The sequence below is a fragment of the Panthera uncia genome, chromosome D2 (assembly GCF_023721935.1).
Source record: "Panthera uncia isolate 11264 chromosome D2, Puncia_PCG_1.0, whole genome shotgun sequence".
NCBI lineage: Eukaryota > Metazoa > Chordata > Mammalia > Carnivora > Felidae > Panthera > Panthera uncia.
Window position 1 is genome coordinate 73,423,814 of NC_064818.1, and position 20,891 is coordinate 73,444,704.

Consider the following 20,891-nt stretch of genomic DNA (forward strand, 5'->3'; position numbering starts at 1 on the left):
TATGTCTATTATCCCAGGCAACTGCTAAACTGACTTCCCTTCTCTCTCAAAAGTTGCCTGGTTTGCTTAATACACAGCCACCCTCGACATCAGGGAATTTTGCAAATGGAAAAGTCTGAGTCGGAAAGCTCACAAGTAACAGTGTCTGGTCGCTCTGTTTGTACAAACATGAGTTTAAGGTTTGGCAAACATGCTAGAGAGGCCTGACAGCAGCAGATGGCGGGAGCAAGTAGCAGAAGGGAACTGTGTCTGACCTTGGGCTTTGTGGGCTCTGCTTGCAAAAGCGGGGGTGGGGGGGGGTGGGAGGGGAACCTGGGCTCACTGGGACAGCCCCAGCCAAGCAAGATTTCACTCAAGCTTCTCTACCCAAGAAGAAACTTTCAAAGAGGACTTCTTTCCTCTCGTTGAAGTGTCAAGCCCAGAGTCAACAAGTCCAGCAAAAGGGTAGGCACAGAGAAGCAAGGGTTCCAATGTGTCCTCAGATGGGCTATGGGGGAACAGAATACCCGTATCCCACCAACTCCATCATCGGCACGGGCCACGGGCCACGAGCCCATTCAACACCACCTTGTGGTGTCACGGGGACCCTGAACAATTTCCCATTTGTCTTTCTTCCTGGTCGAGATCTTGTTTCTGTCAAGATGAACTATTTATCTGTGTGGCATGAAATGTCACGGATTATAGGCAAAACCGGGACAAATCCCCACACAAGGAGCAAGAACCCTCTGAGGATGCTCACATACAGCTCCCCAAATCTGTACAGGCTGTCAGTGATGAATTTTCTTTTCCCAGCACTGAACTCATTCCCGAGAAGTATTTAACCACAAAGGTACTTGACCACCAGCACCCCCGGGGGCCTGAGTTTGTCAGATCAATTCCTTCTTGAGCTGATTTGCCCAAGTGAATCTGTGGACTTGCATGACCCTTCCCACAGAGGCCGGGCAATGACTTAAAATGTAAGAGGTGGCTCTAAGTTCACCTGGTGGCCTCGCAGGACGTTTAATCAAGATGCTCAAGGTGTCCAGTGTTTAAGGATTCTTCTGCGTGTGTGTGTGTGTGTATGTGAACTAAAACTTCAAAGCTATTTGTTTTTTTATGTAAGATTAGCCATCATGCAAAACTTACTGGTCAAGCAGTTAATAAAATACACATATCCCACGGAGGGGTTTTGCACATTTCAGTCCTTACAGATAACAAAGCAATTATAAACCCTGCATGGTCCTGAGAGCAAGTTCCTTCGCTTCTGAAAGCCAGTCCTGCCAGCTCTTTGGGGACTCATGTGTTATAAATTCTCGAAGCCCTTTTAGCTGCAGTTTGGGCATCGGGCAGATCTTCTTCCTCTTCCTCGGTTCGCTTGTGTTTTAAAAACAAGTCAGACTTCAAGAAGCGGCTGTAGCTGTCATACTTCATGAGGTTGAAGATCTAAGGGGAAAATGAAAAAGAGTCTAAAGGAGGAGGCTAATCGGGCCGCGAATCATCCTATCAAGTGTTTATTTCGTACCTATCGGGTGCCAAAGAAGACACATTCGTACAAGACGCACAAAGCAAGTAAGTCGTGTCCTAGACCAGGAGGATTTCCGGGGTGGTTTCGGTCATTTTCAAATAGTCTCAATGGACATTTAAATAACCACACGAACAAATCTACCCTTATTTTCCACGGAAGTGTAAATGCACACAGCATTGACTCACACCCTTGTAGCAGGAGGTCCGTTAAGAACTTCCACTTTATTTGGATAGGTAACACAGGGATGCCTTTTTCCAGAAACCTGAGATGGCAGAGCACAAACCGTTTCTGTAGAGATGGTCATATTGTAAAGGCCGCTTTTGGTCATTGTCAGATGATGCCAATATGGCAAGACCCCCAGAAGTCTGGAATCCAGGATCTCAAACAAACCTATTATTGTGCCAAGAAGCAAAATGGGGCTTGTTTAATGCAAGCAGGGGAGTGAAACCACAGCCCTAGCAAGGAGAGGCTCTGGGAACAGGCTCTAATTTAAAAAAGCAACAGCTGGCTGCAGCCTGCGGCCACCTGCACACTCACATAGGCCCAGGAGCCTGTCTCTGGGAAAGAAACAACTCTCAGGACCCCTGATAGAGCCTAAGTCCTCGGATTAGAGTGCTGCCTCCTGCACCACAGGGCAGAAAGTTGCCCCCTCTTCTTAGCCACGGCCCCTATTCCTGGTATCCCCTCTCCTATCCTCCCACCTGATCTTTCCCCATCCTCCACTCTTGCCCTACAAAAAACGGTGGGGAAGAGAGAAGCAAACACAAAAGCATTTTCTGGCTGTCGAGGAGTACAGTCTCTTCAGAAATCTCCCTCATCATCTCTCTCTCAAACCTTTCAACCGAATTTTCAGGACATTCTGCCGATGAAAAATCCACACCACGTACCCTGGTGTCTTCACTGACTGCACTACCATGGGCTCAACAAGTGGAAAGTTCCAGAGGTATCTAGAATGTCGCTCACTGCCAGGCGGGGTTATAAAGTGGGTGGTAAAACTCTGACATCTTTTAAATTCGACCTCCCCCAACACACACACACACATGCACACACGCACACACACACACACACACACACGAACTATTTTGAAAACTAAATGTCTGATGGAGTCTCAGGACTCAGAACATCTGCTTGGGGATGGGAGAACTGGACCCTTCCACCTTTACACGTTCATTTTCCCAAGATGGCTTCGCTCACAGGAGAAGCGCCTAAATCATTTTTGCTATCCTCAGAGGCCATGACTCGGGCAAGATTTAGGGCTTTGTGTTTTCCCGAAACTCTTACACTATTGCCTGCCCTTCCCTGGGTGTCCCCTCTGGTCTTGCCTCAGATCTGCAGCTGTTGAGGAAGAGCACGCCTCCCGTAGGTCCCCACCTGGTGCCTCTCCATAGCCGTCACCTATTTTAGAGCAATCTTGCAACCCTGATTTTGCCAAGGTTTGGAGACATTACTCGTTTTAAAACAACAACGACAACAAAATAGCTCCCAGAAAACAACATAAAAATCATAGCCAAGGGCAAGGCAGGGGATGAGGAATGCCGCTATCTATTCGTGGCCTCTCACAAAGGCGCCAAGCAGGTGTTACCATCCCTCACCACCTGCATTATTCAGCTTTTCCAGGCACAGAGCTCCCAGAGGGAACCCTGTCATGCCCACCTTGCTGGAATTCTGGAATGAGGCTCAGAGTGACTAGCGAGAACCCCTTCGTGAGTACCCCTCCTGGCACCCAGCCCTGCACCCCCTCCCACACCAGGTCCGTGGCAGATGGGACCCACCACTGCCAGCAGGATGCGGTTCGACCCAAGTGTCTCGTCTGAAGTCTCTGCGTGTGGGAGGGGAGCATCCTGTTTGCCTGTCGTGCCTCTGAGGCTCACACTTCAAAGAAGAGAAGAAAAAAGGCCAAGGCTGGAGGCACCCAGGGATGGAGGAGGCGGGGGCAGAGGGCAGGAGGTCGCTGCAGCTGAGGGGAGTGCTCAGGGGCTGGCAGGACTCAGCCTCCAGGAGAGGCCTCGGGCTCCTGGCACTCCACCAGTGCCCACAAGCTCGAGGGGAGGGGAGGCCACAAACAGGAGCATATGCTCTTAACAGGAGCATAATGGCCACTCCCTGACATGGGCAGGTGTGAAATGCCCCTGAAGGCTTTTGGGTGAGGGCTTCCTCTGCCAAGAGCCTCCGCCTGCCTCCTGGTGCAGCCCCTGGTGCCATAAAGTCACCAGGTGGCGGCTGCAGCCATCAGACCCTGGACAGGTTTAAAAAAGGAAAGGGACGTCACTCCCAATGACAACATTTTCCGGGCATGTGAGCTGCCTAATGGTTCATCACTGCCACCAGCAAATGGGTCCCCTGGGCACTGGCCTAGGAGTGCATGGCAATAGGCTGCTCCCATCACAGGGCCCCCCATGGGAGGTGCTCAGTGAAAATAGCTTGGAGGATAGAGCAAGCACCTAAAAATCCCTTCCAGGGGCACCTGGGTGGCTCAGTCAGTGGAGCGTCTCTTGGTTTCATCTCAGGTCATGATCTCAAGGTCTTTGAGATCGAGCCCCACGTCAGGCTCCACGTGGCACACAGAGCCTGCTTGGGACTCTCTCTGTCTCTCCCTCTGCCCCTCCCCTGCTCACACTCTCTCTGTCTCTCTCAAAATAAATAAACGTTAAAAAAAAAAATCCTTCCCAAGAAAGTAGCCAAAAACAGTGTGCTCAGCTGCTGACCACAGGCCACAGCCTCATTTATCACAGGGCAAATGGCCACGACCGGGGTCCAGTAAATATTCGCCCCGTGCATGGACAGAAAGCACCCAACGTGCAACCATAGAGGGCGGGCAAATTCGACCAGGGCGGTACCAACTCTGCCTGGAGCACCTTCCAACAAGCCCCAGGGAGCACGCAGAGTATTCTCTCATTTACTCCTCACGAGCCCCTAAGAGGACCTGACTGTAGAGAGAAGGAAAGAGGCCTCAGAGGTTCGGGGCTTTGCCCCAGCGGTCAGGGTACCCATCTGCCGGGGCTGTGACGCAGACTGCGGGGCTGAAACAACAGAACTTTCTCTCCTCACGGTTCTGGAGGCCAGGAGTTTAGACGACTTCTCTAGATGGCCTCAACTTAATGATTTTTTGACTTCACACGCTGGGCAGTGGCCATCACAGCTTGCAGTCATGCCCGGGACCACGAGAGCCGACAGCTCCTATGCCGACAACGGTCCTACAGCCGTGCAGCTGTCCTGTTTTCACTTTCGGCACAGTCTTCGATGCACAACATGTGATAATCTAACACCGCATTGTAAAACAGGCTTTGTGTTCCATGATTTTGCCCAGCTGTCGGCTCCTGTAAGTGTTCAGAGCACGTTCAAGGGAGGCTGGGCCAAGCTACAAGGTTCGGCACGTTAGATGTGCTAAATGCCATCTTCAACTTGCAATATTTTCAACTTACTGTCAGGAGGTACCTCCATATCGAGTCGAGGAAGATCTGTACATGGCCGTCTCTCCCCTGTGTCCCCACACAGCCTTCTCTCTGTGTGTGGCTGTGTCCTCGTCACCTCTTCTTAGAAGGACACCAGTCATATTGGATTAGGGCCCACCCCAATGACCTCATTTCACATTAATTGCCTCCCCATCGTTAAACACAGTCACATTCTGAGGCACTGGGGCTTAGGACTCCAACGTCGGATTCTGGAGGGGGCCGTAGCCCTTCACAGCCCAAGACAGACGTGGGGGATGCAAACGCTGGCCACCTCGATCTCCAGCCCACACTCCTAACCACTAGACTGTCCCGCCACTCACCTGGCAGACCAATAGGACAGTCACTGAAAATGAAGTCTGTAAAGAGTTAAACATGAAAAAAATGTAATAATATGTGAATGTTATGTGACTGAACACTGAATTTTAAAAATTCAACAAAACAAAACACAATGACCCCAAATATGTTCTTCAAGAGTGAATTTGTGGGGGAGTGGGGGGTACATGGGTGGCTCTGTCAGTTAAGCATCCAACTTTGGCTCAGGTCACAGTCTCACGGCACGTGAGTTCAAACCCCACGTCAGGCTCTCCGTCCTCAGCACAAAGCCCACTTCAGATCCTCTGTCTCCCTCTCTCTCTGCCTATCCCCAGCTCGTGCTCCCTCTCTCTCTCTCTGTCAAAAAATAAATAAACATTTTTTAAAAAAGAGTATTTGTGGGGGCACCTGACTGGCTCAGTCAGAAGAGCATGTGACTCTTAATCTCAGGGTTATGAGCCCAAGCCCTACGCTGGGTGTAGAGATTACTTTTAAAAAATTAAAAATGTTTAAAAAAAGACATGTATTTATGTATATAAATGGAAAACAAATATCCCTAAAAGTCAGTGCGGTGGGTTGAATGGTGTACCCCCAAAGTGTACATCCACCTGGAACCTCAGAATGTGACCTTATTTGGAATAAGGTTAGTTGAGGATCTCGAGATGACATCATCATTCAAGGAGTGGTATCTTCATGAGAAGGAAGGACACCACGGAGGGACACAGAGGGAAGAGACCATAGGTCTGAAGACAGAAGCATAGATCTGAGTGATGCTGCTATAAGCCAGGAACACCAAGGAATGCTAGCCCCCGCCAGGAGGAGGCAGGAAAAGATTCCTCCGTAGAACCTTCCAGAGGGGCACAGCCTTGCCGACACCTTGATTTTGGATTTCTGTCCTCCTGAACTTAGAAAATAGATTTCTGTTGTTTTAAGTGACTCAGTTCGAGATAGCTTGTTAGGATGGCCCTTGGAAACTAACAGTTGGCTTACTGATTTCAGCTCACTCCTACTTGAGCACGGAAAGGGAGATGGCCCTAGGTGTTCCAGAAGGTTCTACAAAACAAGGACTCTCAGATGGGGAGAACTGGCCTCACCGGGCCTGAACTGACAGCACACCTCAACTTGTCTGCAGGGAAGAGAAAGGAAGAAGGTGGAGACAAATCGAGCAGGGGGGGTGAGGAGGGCTCCAGGTAGGCAGACGGCATCAGAGCAGAGCTGGACAGCAGACAGACGGTCCTTCTCAGAGACAGGCGGCCGATGAAGCAGAAAACTTGAGTTGGCAGCTAAACTGCATTCCGTACTTTTTTTTTTTTTGGCCAAGGCAGCTGTGGCTCAGCAGGTTTCAGGTTTTGGCTGCCCCACATCTGTAAGTGGCATGCCTGGACTGTAAACTATTTAGCGTCGTCGTCTTGGGATCCATTCCTGCAGGCGACTGGAGGTGGAACTCTAGGTGATGAAGGCAAGGGAGCCTTCCCACCCGTGGGCATCCTTGCACAAGGTCCCATTACACAGCCACGGCACCCCCCCCCCCAGGTCCCAGGGCGATGATTGATTAGGATTTGCCTTTCTGCAAGGGAAAATATCCACGCGGTGCTCCAACTGGAGGTTGTGCCGAATCTGCGGCTCCAGGAAAGGACACGCTCCCCGAGGCACCCTCATCTGTGCAGAAAATGGGACGCTTAACTAGGCTTGAAGGCTTCTCGGTGAAGATTACGTCCCTGTGTCGATTAAGTGGGTTTCAAGCCTAATCTTTTAACGCTTCTCAGACGATAGGAACATTAAAAGACCAAAACAAGCATCCTCCCTGCTTTTCAAACCTCTCTGCTGTGTTATTTCAACTGGGTCCTTCAATGCAGCAGAGAGTTTTAGTAATGAGTTTTCATGTTTGCTTCAGGAGCTGGGTTCAAGAAGGTGGCCAGTGCTATGGTCTCTGAGCAGCACTTCTAGAATGTGCTGTCTCCCCCCACACCCAGACCCCAGACATGCCTTCATACCCACACGTACAAAGTGTGAAAAAAGCAAGCCCCCTCCCTCCAGCCCTCAAGCCACGAAACGATGCAGAATCAGCTGGGCGTTGCAGATGCTGTCGGGCAGGGCACACACAGGGATGTCCCACCCCCCAAGTTCAAGACCATCTCCCCATCTTCTGAGTGGGAATGGGGTGAAATCAAGAGAAGGTCTGAGGGCAGCCTGCACACAGCAGCTCAGGCCAGCCCTCGTCCCAACGTGCCTGGCTGGGCCATGGGAGTTTCTTGTCACCCTGGACAGTGCTTCCTGGACAGGCTGCCAAAGACGGATGCCATGCTGGGTGGGATCAGAACTCCAGAAAGAGGGTGGACATGGACGGAAAAGGAGGGAGGCCTGCCCTCACAGGCCCACGGGGCTGTGCTGTCTCACTGAGCAGGGGACAATTGGTCAACTGCTCAAATCCCAGGCCCAAATGACATGCTTTCCACATGAGGTGAAAGTATTTCACTTTTGCCTTTTGCCATAGAGAGTTAAAAGCTATTCTAGCACCCACCCACCTTCTTCCCCTAAATACCTTTTTAGAGTTACTAAAAAAAAAATTTTTTTTTAAATCTCAAAGTATTTAAATACTACCCTTCCTGCCCCTGCCCCGCCCCTCACAAGGCAAACGGCTGTGGTGGACGCAGGGAGCCAACTTTTCTTCCATTTGAATGAAAACCCACGACCTGCCCTCTCTGGCTTTGCACACTGGAAAATGCCGACTTCGGGAGTGGACAAATCTGAATCTTTGGGGGCAGAGGTCAGCTGGCACCCACAAGACGGAGGCGCCCAGAATCCCCGCTCCAGCCACCACCGCAGACTTGGAGGCGCAGGGGGGTGGGGGAGGGAGCGGACCCCCTATGACCCCGGAGGCATGGGTCCCCACCAGCCGGTCCACCCCTTCTTCTTGATGTCTAAAAAGGAAGTGTTTCTCTCTACTTGGGTTCTGTGGAAACTCAAAGAAACGACACTGCTAAAAAGGCGCCAGACGCACACGGTTCCTTTCTCTGTCAAGGATGTGGCTGGGAGCACTGACATCTCGATGAAGTCTTTTCTACATTGTTTTTAAACATCAGAGGCTGAGGGCTTCCTTTTCCGTGGAGGAGGCTGCCTCCACTGTGCCTTCCCCAGACAGACTTAGCACCAAGCCTGGGCGAGATTTAAGGAAGAAGAATGAGCAGCCTTGCTCCACCCCCCCCCCCCCCCCCCCCCCCCGGCCAACCTCCTTCATGGTCCAAGAAAGCCATGGTCTCAAGTTGCCATGTGCAATGACCTCGGCCCTTCCATCGTCTCCAGTCATGCTCTTCTGTGGAATTCAAACAAGAGGCTTCAGAGCAAGACAGGTATATAAACAAGATGGTGCTGAGAAACTTACAGGAGCAGAGTTTTGTTTTAAATCACCGACATGGTCAGGGCGCCTGGGTGGCTCAGTCGGTTAAGCGGCCGACTTCGGCTCAGGTCATGATCTCACGGTCCGTGGGTTCGAGCCCCACGTCGGGCTCTGTGCAGACAGCTCAGAGCCTGGAGCCTGTTTCGGATTCTGTGTCTCCCTCTCTCTCTGCCCCTCCCCTGTTCATGCTCTGTCTCTCTCTGTCTCAAAAATAAATAAATGTTAAAAAAAAAAATTAAAAAAAAAAATCACTGACATGGCACAATCTCAAGTCACTGAGCAGATTTCAAAGCGTTCCATTCTTACACGTTCGGGGAAGGGTCTGGAAGGATCCGAAACATACGAGAGTTCCCACCAGGGAGTAAGAGGGAAGGCACGCCCTGGGGGGTTTTAGCTTCTTACTTCAGACCCTCTGGGTTATGTGAATTTTCTTTTGTTCTCAGCAGTGAACATGCAGTTATTTAACAGTTAAAAATAATTTTTAAAATTAACCTGCTCAGCATCGTGAGTGACACGGTAACAGGGTATGCTCACAGCTAGTGCTGGCTCAGTGGGCCCCTGGGCCGGCCTTGCTCCCTGGAGTTCCTAGCCCTGCAGGCGAGCAGGACACATGGATCCAGCCCACTGAACTGACAAGACCAGCACAGACGGACGTTGTCATTTCTTGTACAGAGATACGCTTGCTAGCCTGCTGTGACCGGTTTGATCCCTTCATGTTGTAACTGGCTCTCGGTACCTGAGTAACTGACAGGGAGGTTCTAGAATCAGCCAGGCTGGAGGTGCAAAAGAGCACAACTGAGCCAGGGAGACGAAGTGGGAATGGAGAAGGTGAGAGCCCCGGCAGGTCTTTCAATGCCAAAGGCAGTGTCGCTGTAAAGCAAGTGTGAAAGGAAAATGGCGGCCCAGACCAGGAGGAGCTAAGAACAAATACCACTGCTTTGCGCGAGGCGCGTTCCCATGGGGTGATGGGGTGATGGGGAGGTGGGAAGAGTCCGGCTGAGCCAGAAGCCCTGAGCCCAAGCTGTTTCCCCCTCTCCCAGCACTGTGACCTCAGGCTAGTCACATCACCTTCCCAGGGAGCAAACTCTCTCACTGGTAAACTGAGGTGCCGGGTGCCACCTTCCCCAAGACTCCTCCAGAGTCAAATGAGAGGTACCCACGAAAGCACTGTGTAAACTGTGTAAACTTAATGTTTTCCCAGAATTCCAGTGTGGAAACCAGACATATACATTCTTTGCTGCTTTTTAGTTGGGGACCCGAGGCACGTGAGGGGAAGGTTGCGTGAACTCTGCTATGGTTCTGGAAGTCACATTATATCAGGATTTCTCCACCTCAGCACCACTGATACCTTGGGCCAGAGAACTCTGTGTCCCGTGTGGGGCTGTCCTGTCACCATATTCAGCAGCATCCTGGCCTCTACCCGCTAGGTGCCAATGGAGCCCCCACCCCAGCTGTGACAGCCAGAAAGGTCTCCACACACTCCCCAGTATCCCTAGGGGGCAAAATCATCCCCAGTTAAGAACGACTGCACGAAATCAGAGGCGCCTGGGTGGCTCAGTCGGGTAAGTGTCCAGCTCTTGCTTTCGGCCCAGGTCACAATCTCACGGTTTGTGAGTTTGAGCCCCACGTCGGGCTCCGTGCTGACTGTGTGGAGCCTGCTTGGGATTCTCCCTCCCTCTCTCTGTTGCTCCCATGCGCGCGCACTCTCTCTCTCTCTAAATAAATAAATAAACTTAAAAAAAAAGAAAAAGAACTACTGCCTGAAATTAAAGTTATCTTCACGTGACGTTCCGAAGGACACACGCAGTTAATACTTACGGAGTAAGTAAGCACTAAGTAAGCACTTCACGGATGCGACTGCGTTTCACCCTCACAACTGCCTTATCGTAACCTCTGTTTCAAAACAAATGAGGACACTGAGGCATACAGAGGGATTGCATCTTGCCCAGTGTTTCACAGCTACTAAATTCTAAAGTCGAAGAAAAGGCGGACAAAATCAGGTCAAAAGAAATCAGGTGGTGGCTAACAGGCAGCCACTTGTTAACGTCAGGTTAAAAAGGTTTATGGACGTTGAAGGTTTGTAGACTGCTTCGCTGTGCAGCTCCGAGAGGGAACAGAGCTTGCCAAAACCCCATGTTACAGATGACGACACAGAGGCCACACTAAGAAAGGGACTCACCGGGGGCCAGAGGGAGGCCAGACTGGAACATGAGCTCCCCCTTCCCCATCCTGGCTAACCCAACATACAGTGACAATGACAGTAAATCTGAGCTCAGCACCCAGGAAGCGATGGGCAGTGGGGGAGGGGAAGACGGCAGGTGTCAGGCCATCGGGGTACAGATGATGAGCCTCGGTGAGGAGGCTGCAGGTTCACAGCTGGTAGAGATGGCCCTGCACCGAGGTACCATCCCTCTCTTGCACGGGCTGGTGAGGGACGGGTACAGCTGGAGCCGGGGATCACAGCCAAGGTGCCCAGCTTTTAAGAGGCCCAAATCTTATTAGCCTAACTGGCACATTCTATAAATAGTGACCGTTCAAGAGGCAGCTTGAATGGTTGGCTCAGTCGGTTAAGCCTTCAACTTCGGCTCAGTTCATGATCTCACGGTTTGTGGGTTCGAGCCCCATGTCAGGCTCTGTACTGACGGCTAAGAGCCTGGAGCCTGCTTCGGACTCTGTGTCTCCCTCTCCCTCTTCCCCTCCCTGGGCTTATGCTCTGTCTGTCTGTCTGTCTCTCTCTCTCAAAAATAAATAAACATAAAAAAAATTTTTTTTGAGGGGTGCCTGGGTGGCTCAGTCAGTTAAGCATCCGATCAGCTCAGGTCATGATCTCACAGTTTGTGGGTTCGAGTCCTGCATCGGGCTCTGTGCTAACAGCTCGGAGCCTGGAGCCTGCTTCACATTCTGTGTCTCCCTCTCCCTCTCTGCCCCTCCCCTGCTCACACTCTGTCTCTCTCTCTCTCTCCAAAAATGATTAAACTTAAAAAAATTTGTAAATAATTTTTTTAAATAAATAAATAAATAAATAAATAGTTACCATTCAAAATCCTTGGGAGTAAACTGGTTACCGCAGCCTCGGGGCCTAACCCCTGCCAGTCGCTCCTGACTTACTTCCAGCCACACTGACCTCCTCCAACACACCTAGTGGATCCCCACCCCAGGGCCTTTGTACTTGCTGTTGCCTCTCCTTGGAAGGTCCTGCCGCCTTTTCACCTGTCTTCCCCTGACCACTCAGGTCTCAGTCACCTCTTCAGGGAGCCCTCCCTGACCACTAGCTCCAAAGTAGGCCCCTCCCAGTCTCTCTTAGCCCATCACCTGTAGTCTTTCCTTCATAGCACCTGTTCTCCTCTGTCTTCACGGTCAGACGGATGCCGATTTCCTTGCTGCGCACACAGTTCCTAACACGGTGCCCGGCACATAGCGGGGCTCTCCCTCAATATTGCAGCATAAGGGAGTGAAGGAAAGAAGAAATAACCAGCAAAGCAACCACAACTGAAATAAACCTGCTAGTAAGTGCATTTTTAAGAGAAAAAAAAAAAAAAAAAAAGACACTGCAGGAAATAGCACTTCATTGAAAAAAACCAACTCTTTGTAAGGTCGCCTCCTCCTTCCTGCTTCCCACAACTTAAATTTGTCCAACAGCAGCCTTTGATTCTAGGCTGAGGCTCCAAGGAAACAGCCACAGAACTACCCCCATCTCTCCTGGCCTTACCAGCATGTGCTGAGTACACGACTGGGCCATGTTTGCAGAACCGAGTTAGATCAGAGAAGGAGGGGCACCTGGGTGGCTCAGTAGGTTTAATGTCCGACTCCTGGTTCTGCCTCAGGTCATGATCTCACAGTCTGTGAGTTCGAGCCCCATGTCAGGCTCCTCGCTGACGGCATGGAGTCTGCTAGGGATTTCTCTCTCCCTCTGCCCCTCCCTGGTTTGCTCTCTCTCTCAAAAACTAAATTAATAAACATTGAAAATAAATAAAATAAATCAGAGAAGGATCTCTCCACTTCCATAGGTTTTCAAAGTAATTGTTTAAAGTTTAATTATTTGAGAAAGAGAGAGAGAGAGAGCACGTTCGCGAGCAAGTGGGGGAGGGTAGAGAAAAAGACAGAGGGAGAGAATCCCAAGCAGGCTCTGCAGTGCCGGCGCGGAGCACGATGTGGGGCTCAAAACCACAAATCTCGAGATCATGACCTAAGCCAAAGCTGGACATTCAACTGCTTGAGCCACCCAGACGCCCCTCAGAGTAACAGAGTTTTGTGCCCCAAACTTCTCTTAAGATCTCAAACTTAAGATATTAAAATGTCTAACCCGTTCTTCACAGAATACGCTGACCGCAATTTAAGTTTTGCCTGACGCTCTGGGGTATCAGGATCACTCATGGTGTCACCATCCCGTAGCACAGGGATGCCCCTGGGGCGGTGCGTGGGGCTGAGGGCCCCCGCGCTTGGTGGCTCCAGATATCGCTGTGCTGCGGTTTTATGCTGACTTTCGCTTTTCTGTCTCCTCCCTGCCCGTCAGCTGTCGCCTCTTGCTGTCCAATCCGCCGTGACCTGAGGACCAGAGCCCGCTAGAACTGTGTGTAAACCAAGAGTAAATAGGACTTGAATGAAGACCCGAGAAGATGCACGGATGTCAGGTCTGCTCAGGGAGGATTTGTCCCCCTTCCAGGTTCCAGCTGCACCCTAAAGCCCACGCTGCCCTGTCAGCACCTCCAGGGCTGGAGTGCTGCTGCCGTGACAAGGGGCTGAGGTTCCCTGGAGTCTTCCTGGTGAACGGGGTGTCCGGGAGCACGAGGCAGGCTGCCCAGACGGCATTGCAATGAGGCCAACAGCATGGAAGGAAGCCAGAGCCGCTGAGGGGAGGGGGGGCTTAAGTTAGGTGAAATCTTGTGGTTCCGAATGCGCTCCTCCCAGCCTCCAGCTCCTTCACTCGGAAAAACAGGGCCTTCCTGGGGGCCTTCTAGGAGCAGAGAACCACAGGCCATGCTGAGCACACATGTTGATGGTTACCAGCAAGGCCCCTGAGAGGCAGTTTTCTGAAGTGAAACAGAACCCAAAGCCCTTCCCAGGGACTCACTGTGGAATCAGCTCAGAGTCCAAAGACTTTGTTTTCACCCCGTTGTACCTTTGGAAGATAGTTAATGCCTCTTTCTCCCTCTCAAATAAATAAAATTTTTTAATGTTTATTTCTGAGAGAGAGAGAGAGAGAGAGAGAGCGCGCGCGAGTGAGCATGAGTGGGGGAGGGGCAGAGAGAGAGGGAGACACAGAATCCAAAGCAGGATTCAGGCTCTGAGCCGTCAGCACGGAGCCCGACGCGGGGCTCGAACTCACAGACTGAGAGATCATGACCTGAGCCGAAGTGGGACGCTTAACCAACTGAGCCATCCAGACGCCCCTCAAATAAATGAATTTTAACAACAGCGTACAAAAATACTTTCTTTACATTAAGAACTCTGAACTGCATTGTGGCACAACAGTTACATGCACGTGCATGTGTGTACTTATAGGAAAGAAAAGGAGGGGAAAATCTAGAGATCAGATGTTATTTGTGGGTTTTTTTCCAGGTATGGAATTATGAATTTTTTTCATCTTTATATTTTGATTTCCCAAGCTTCTTTGGTTAAGCATGTATGCCTTTTATAGTTAAGTAAATAAAAGTAACCTTAAAACATATTTTTGTCACTTAAAAAAAAAAAATCTGCCTCTGTCCCTTGTGGTTCCTCCCAACGTATGCCCGGTTCGCAGAGGCCCAGCCCCATTTTGAGACGTGCTGCAGACCTAACTGTAGCAGGTCTGGGTCCTTGGGAGCCCGAGGTCCCACCATGTGGAGGGACGTCAGCCTGGTGCATTCCTCACTGCTACCTTGGCTCCTGCAGTCCCAGGAAATGGGACTGTCTATTCACACAGCCTCCAATCTGTCTGCATCAGTTGGTCTGTTGGGGCTTTGAGGAGCTGGGAGAGCCCTCCAGGCTGTGAGCCTGCCACAGAGAGTGCGGTCTTTGAAGGCAGGTGGACCAGAATGAATCTGGCCTCCAGCACTTCCTGCTACCTGCATGACTTTGGAATAACAAACCACTCAGTCTCCCTGAACCTCGCGTTTCGCATCATCAAAATGGGAATAATAATAATACTCACTGGAGATTAACGAGAGAATACATGCCAAGTGGCCATCAGGCACTGACAGGCACCTCTGAACAGCAGATACTGTTAGTACTGACAATACCTAGAACATGGGGCGTTCAGCACAGGTTCTCAACCCTGGCTGTGCTTTAAGGTTTATTTATTTATTTTGAGAGAGAGAGAAAGAAAGTGCGGGCAGGGGCAGGGCAGAGAGAGAGAGGGTGAGAGAGTGAATACCAAGCAGGCTCTGTAAGCACGGAGCCCAATTCGAGACTTGAACTCATCAACCGTGAGATCATGACCCGAGCCAAAAGCAAGAGTCGGGTGCTCAACTGACTGAGCCACCCAGGCGCCCCTTTAGCTGTACTTTAAAGTACCCTAGGGAGCTTTAAAAGACTCTGAGGTCCAGGTAGGATAGATATCCTTAGACGGCTACAGCCACAAATTGCCTTTTCACTATATACTCTGCTTCCTTTCCCTCCATAAATCCATGTCCGTGGCATCCTTCCCATTGGTTCCAAACCACCACCTCCAGGAAGCCCTCAGCACGGCTCCCACACTCACTGGAATTCCTTCAATGCCAAAATTTCATTCAGGATTCACGCGGAATTTGCACCTGCCACTGTGTCGGTTGGAAAACATTGCCAAACCACTTGTCATATTTGTATTTTCTACCTGTATACTTGTTTCCTAATCTGATGCTGAGGAAAGATGGGGCGTCCTGGGTGCTGGGACATGCTCTGGGCTTGTGCACACTCCAGGCGATCAAAAAAGGGCCAACCAATGCATTGCACGGTTCTTAGGTTGCAGTCCCAGGACCTGGAGCATCAGAGACCTTGTTAGGAAGGCAAAATCTCAGGCCACCTGGGAACCACGAAAGTTGAAGATTACCTCTGGGGGTGGGGCCCAGGTCTGTTTTAGCAAGCCCTCCAGATGGGCTTGCTCACCTTTGAGGGCTGCTGAATTAAGCTAAAAGCTAATTTCCAACTGTGTGCCAAGGAAGGCCTTCGCCCCCCTCAGTAAGGCTAGGGTCAGCAGAAGTTGGATGTTCGTCTGCGTTCCATCACCTACAAGTGTGCAGATAACATTTTATAAGAACAGAGCACCCTCTGAATAGTCACATCTGCAAATTCCCGTCTAAGAAATCTCTGGAGTGTATTTTCATCCCTTTTCCTATTACCACTGGCATATCTCATAAAAAAAGCTTGCCAGAAAACTAATTTAGCCCTCAGAGGTCCATTTTTTAAACTCAATTTTTCCTGCTTTAAATGGAATAACGTGCCAAACATTAACCTTTTCATTGTAACTCAGGAGCCTCATTATGAACTAGCTTATGGTCTTGGGCCACCAGAAATAGGCGGCAATGTGTAGATATTTGCATAAAAACAGCCTCAGGTCCCCTACCGCTTTGAGTGTTGCTTTCTAGATTTTTCCGTCTGTTCCTACCTTCAGCAGTTACATGCTGCTTCCTCAGTGTGGGCTCCTCAGATAGCTCCACCTCCCTTTTAATCTGGGTTGAGAAGGCAGATAACCCTGTTGGTTCAAACTGTGTGTAGACCAAAAGTAAGCAGGCCTGAGGGAGGTTCCTATGGATCAGATTCTGAGCCTGGCATTCTAGTCTCCTCTTGTTCACTGACCATGGCCCTTCAGCGTGCCTCAGTTTACCCAGCTGGAGGGGGCAGCTTCTGGGGTGTCTAACATTTAGTTTTAACTGAACTCTTCCAGCCTGGGAATAAATGTCAAATCAAGATGCAGGTAGGAAAGTTAGGTTACCTGGTCCTGGAGTTTCTGGAACATCAGTGGGTGTGGTTCTTCCAGTATCTTCTCATTGAGCCGGGACTGCCCCTCCACGTTGACTTGCGATGAGGCCTTACTGGACAGAAAGGTCATGTAGATCTCTTTTGCCTTTTCCTGCATCTGGAGGAGACACAGGGAGCCTGTTATCTGAGAGCCCAGCCCTTCCCACCCGAGCCGGGTTCTCTACTCTGGCCAGGCCCAGAACTTGCCGTTGCTGCAAGAGAAGCAGCTCCGTAGCCCCTGGGGGCTCTGGCTGCTGCCTCGGAGCTAAGCTCTACCTGGGAGGGCTCATGCTTGGCCTAGCCCCTTCCCTCCCTCCTTCCATGCATCTGTACCCACACCTCCTGTCTGGAAATTGCTACACTATCCATTCGGAAATGAAGACAGAAAGAATCCTGGCCCAGAGTGAATGACAATTCTACACCATTCAGGACCGTCCTGTGAAGTCTCCAAATTAAGGACTCAATCATTCATATATTGTTCAATCATAAAAAGAAATGAAGTTCTGATACAGGATACAGCACGGAATAACCTTGGAAACATTATGCCGAGTGAAAGAAGCCAGTGACTAAAGGCCATATACTACACGGTTCCATGTGTATTAAATAGCCAGAACAGGCAAATCCATAGGGACAGAAAGAGGAGTGGTTGTCCAGGGCTGGGGGAAGGGGGAGATGGGAAGTGACTGCAAATGGGCAAAAGGTTTCTCTTTAGGGTGATAAAAAAGTTCTGGAACTGGATGGTGGTGATGGCTCTACCACATTGAGAATGTACTTAATGCTGCTGAATGGTGTACTTTAAGATGATTAAAACAGCAAAAACGAGAGCCCTAAAAAGCGATTAAGTAGTAAGATTTATGCTGTGTGTATTTTACCACAATTTAAAAGCAAGTTAAACCATGCACACAGATTCCCAATCGGTTATCTAGCACCTACTATGCCCCAGACACATGCTAGGGGTTTTACAGCCCTGAGCATCCAGCAGAGTGTCACTTCCTGTTGGAGCCACTTCCGTGATGAGGACACAGAGGAGAGGTTATGTGGCTTATTTGAGGAGCCTGCAGGGAGACTTGGGGCTATTTGGCTCCAAAGCCTTGCATCCCCCCAATTCCATGCCTGGTGAGATACATCACCCCCTCCAGGTATACAGTCTGTCACATTCCAGGACACGGATTCTTTGGTACTGGGATGTGGGCATAAGCAAAGGGGAGAATGTTCGCTGCTCACACTGAGAGCAGTCCCGCTGGAAAGCATCAGTCCTAAGTAGATGCAGGCCCTTAAAAGGCTTGTGAGCACAGCTGGACGAGGGGCACCCATCGGCACTCATGTTGCAATGAAAACCTACGTGGCTGGAGCAAACAAAAACACTCACGGTAAGTGCTCTGTCTTGAAAACAGCAGGGCGTCCCCGGAGGGTTCTATTTTCTCCCAAAGAAAGGAGGCACCTCGCTGGCAGCAAAGATGGGGGTTGGTTCTCTGAACATTACAGCCTGACTAGTACTTCACCCCCCAGAGCTGGAAACAAATGCTTCGGACATGCAGCCACGGAGCCATGATGGGGGCGGGGGAGGAGGGGCCACGGGGGCTTCGTGGGGCCTAAAAAACTGCCATTCTCTCCAGAGAGCCCATCTGGGATCCCACATAGGCTACAGAGCTTGGCTCAGAAAGCCCAGGCTCTGGAAACCTTTGGCCTTATAGAAACCACCAGAAGGCTTCACTGCCTGGTGCTTGAAAGGAGGGAGAAGGCAGTTCTGTAACCTATTTTGGTTCCAGGCACTTGTTGACAAAAGACGCCATGGGGCCGAGGCCTGACCATCCTGTCCTCCAGAAAGTCTGGGCTGTATATGCAGGAAGACTACCCATGTGGGGGCCAACGCCCAAGGCCATGGTGTCATTTCTCGATCAACTATTACTGTGAACAATTAATTGATGCCAAACTCAATGACGCAGCTTAAGTTAACCATGGCTATTCTGAGGGACAGGCCTGGAGATCATCAGAGACCCAGATAGGGCAGAACTTTGGAGTTGCTTGCCTTTCAAAGACCCCCACTCCACAAAGTCGTGAGCCTCACTCCCACCCCACACTCTGTCAGGGAGGAACATTCTTGGAAAACCACTTCCTGCTTGAACAATACTTTGCGAAAGTACACGAAATTTCAGCTAGTCTGGTGAACTCCATGCAGAGCTCTGGAAATAGAAATCTCTTTGGGTCTCCCCTCCCCCTTGAACATTCACACACATACACACACACGTTTTCCAGATGAGTCCAGGCTATCCTGGGTCTTCTGCAAAGGAGAAGTGCAATGAGTAGCCTGAGACTTGGAGGGATGGGGGGCGGGAGAGGTGGTGGAATTGGGAGAGGAGGCAGATTGGGGGGCCTGTAGGTATCCAAGCCTCTGGGTGGCTCAGCACCACCCAGAGGTCCCCAGCCACCGTTCCTGAGTCTGTCTGGGAACGGTGTGGGGTCCCCGAGGCACCCAGCCCAGGGCTGACCCGGCCCATGGCTGCCCCCACCTCCGACTGAATACATATAGGGGACCGGCTGCAGTAGCAGAGCTTATCTGGGCCAGGATAGGAAGCGTGACTGAAAAGGGAAACCCTCAGACTGCAGACCACAAGCCAGTCACGGGAAGGCCTGGTGTCCATGCTGGGAATCTTAACAAAAAAGAAGAACCAGGTCTCTCGAGTTATTCTGGTAGATGTTCCATAGCTTTGTTAACCCTATCCTAGCTCCTGTTGGAACACGAACAGAACATCCACCCCTGGGGAGCTGCCAGGGCCTATGGCTCTGGTTGCGATGGCCAGCTTCTCTTCTCCAGCCTTTACGGCCTCCGCCACAGCACTTGCCCTGCAGACAGCACCCCTGCCCAGCATCTGGCCCTGCCCCACCTGGGCCCCTCTGATGACTCCTGGCATCAACCTGAGGACTGCCTGTGGGCACGTCTACACTCACAGGAGCTTCTCCCAGCCACCCCGAGAGTCTGGGGCCCTTCTTCTTGCCTGGCAATGCGTCAGCCATAACAGTGCTCGGGCAGAAGTCAGCAGTCAAACGCCACTCCCCACAAATGCATGGTTAGGAGAAGCAAGTTCGCTTTAACGTCAGCCCCAGAAATCTACCCAGAAGAAGGACAAGGCAGCAGCACTGTGAAGCTCAGAAGATTGTTGCTTCGTATGGTCTGGCTCCTCGTCCTCATCCATTAAGTGAGCTGAAACTTTTTCCATTGGGAAAATAAAACAAAACCTCCTTCTACTCCACGTGCCCCTGGAGTCGATGACTTCCCCACTCATGACTTCTGGTTGAAACATCTCCAAGGAAGAGCATGCATTTTGTGTCTCCATTTTCTCTGTGCCGCCCCTCCCTCCTCAACCCACTCAGCCTGGCTTCCTCCCACCTGCCAGCTGGGCCTCCCAGCAGCTCACTGATGGGCACCGGTGCCTAAGCCCCTCAGACCTTCTTCTGGTTCGCTCTCTGGCCGCTGGCCACCCTCTCGGGATCCTCTAACACCTTCCTGTTTCTATCTGTCTCCTTGTAGGCTCCTGTTTCTCTGTTCCCCCATAAATTCCAGGGTTCCCGGACTTCTGCCCTAGGAAGACTGCTTTCCTAACCACATGCTCTCCCAAGATTTCAGCCCACCCTCTCCCCTCAACCTACTGACCATATAGAGCCAACTGATCTCTAGAAACGTGGGACTGGATGTCCCGCAGACACCTCCAGCTTAACAGCAAGGAATGAAGTGGCCCATCCTGGCCAGCGGGTCCTGTAGTCTCTATTCCCAGAAGCTGGGACCCACGGTCCCCAACACCTGTCACCAAGATCTATTCACTCTGCCTCATGCACATATCCACCTGGCCCGTTCTCCACTCCCGCTGCTCTGCCAGAGATGCAGACAACGGGAGAGGCCACACGAGAGAAATAAAGGGTCGAGCCACTACCTTCAGTCATATCAGCTTCAGACAAAGAATGAGGCAAAGAAAATATCAAGCAGATGATTCGAGAATATTTCCGAGAACTGGCTCAGGAAATGGAAAGCAGTTGGAGGGACAGCAGATGACTCTGCAGAAAGCAACAAGAACAAACCTTTACCTGCAGGCGTGGGGAGGGAGTGCCGGCAAGGAAGGTCTGAAAATGGCAGGAACTCGGGGCATCAGGTAACCCAGACGGGAGGGATGAGGAGGACAGCAGAAAGAAGCCGCTAGACTCCCAAGTCTCTGAGCCCCCAACCCTGAGCTGTTATCCCCGTCCCTTCTCCATGGGAGGCTAGACTTTTCTCCTCTACAGAAATTGACTCAGGGTGGGTGGGGGTTGGGGGGGGGGG

The 20,891-nt window shown here is 51.0% G+C and overlaps 1 protein-coding gene across 2 annotated transcripts in view; it reads right to left on the reverse strand.

Moving 5' to 3' along the window:
- Window positions 1–1,074: 1,074 nt before the first annotated feature.
- The window catches only part of RGS10 (regulator of G protein signaling 10), a 41,009-nt gene continuing 21,192 nt past the window's right edge, over window positions 1,075–20,891 (reverse strand). For both annotated transcript variants that reach the window (XM_049646563.1, XM_049646564.1), the window contains exons 4-5: window positions 16,554–16,697; window positions 1,075–1,422 (exon numbers count right to left, since the gene is read on the reverse strand). In XM_049646563.1, coding sequence (XP_049502520.1) covers window positions 1,276–1,422; window positions 16,554–16,697 — 291 coding nt within the window. In that variant the 3' untranslated portion in view covers window positions 1,075–1,275. The remainder of the gene's footprint in view (window positions 1,423–16,553; window positions 16,698–20,891) is intronic.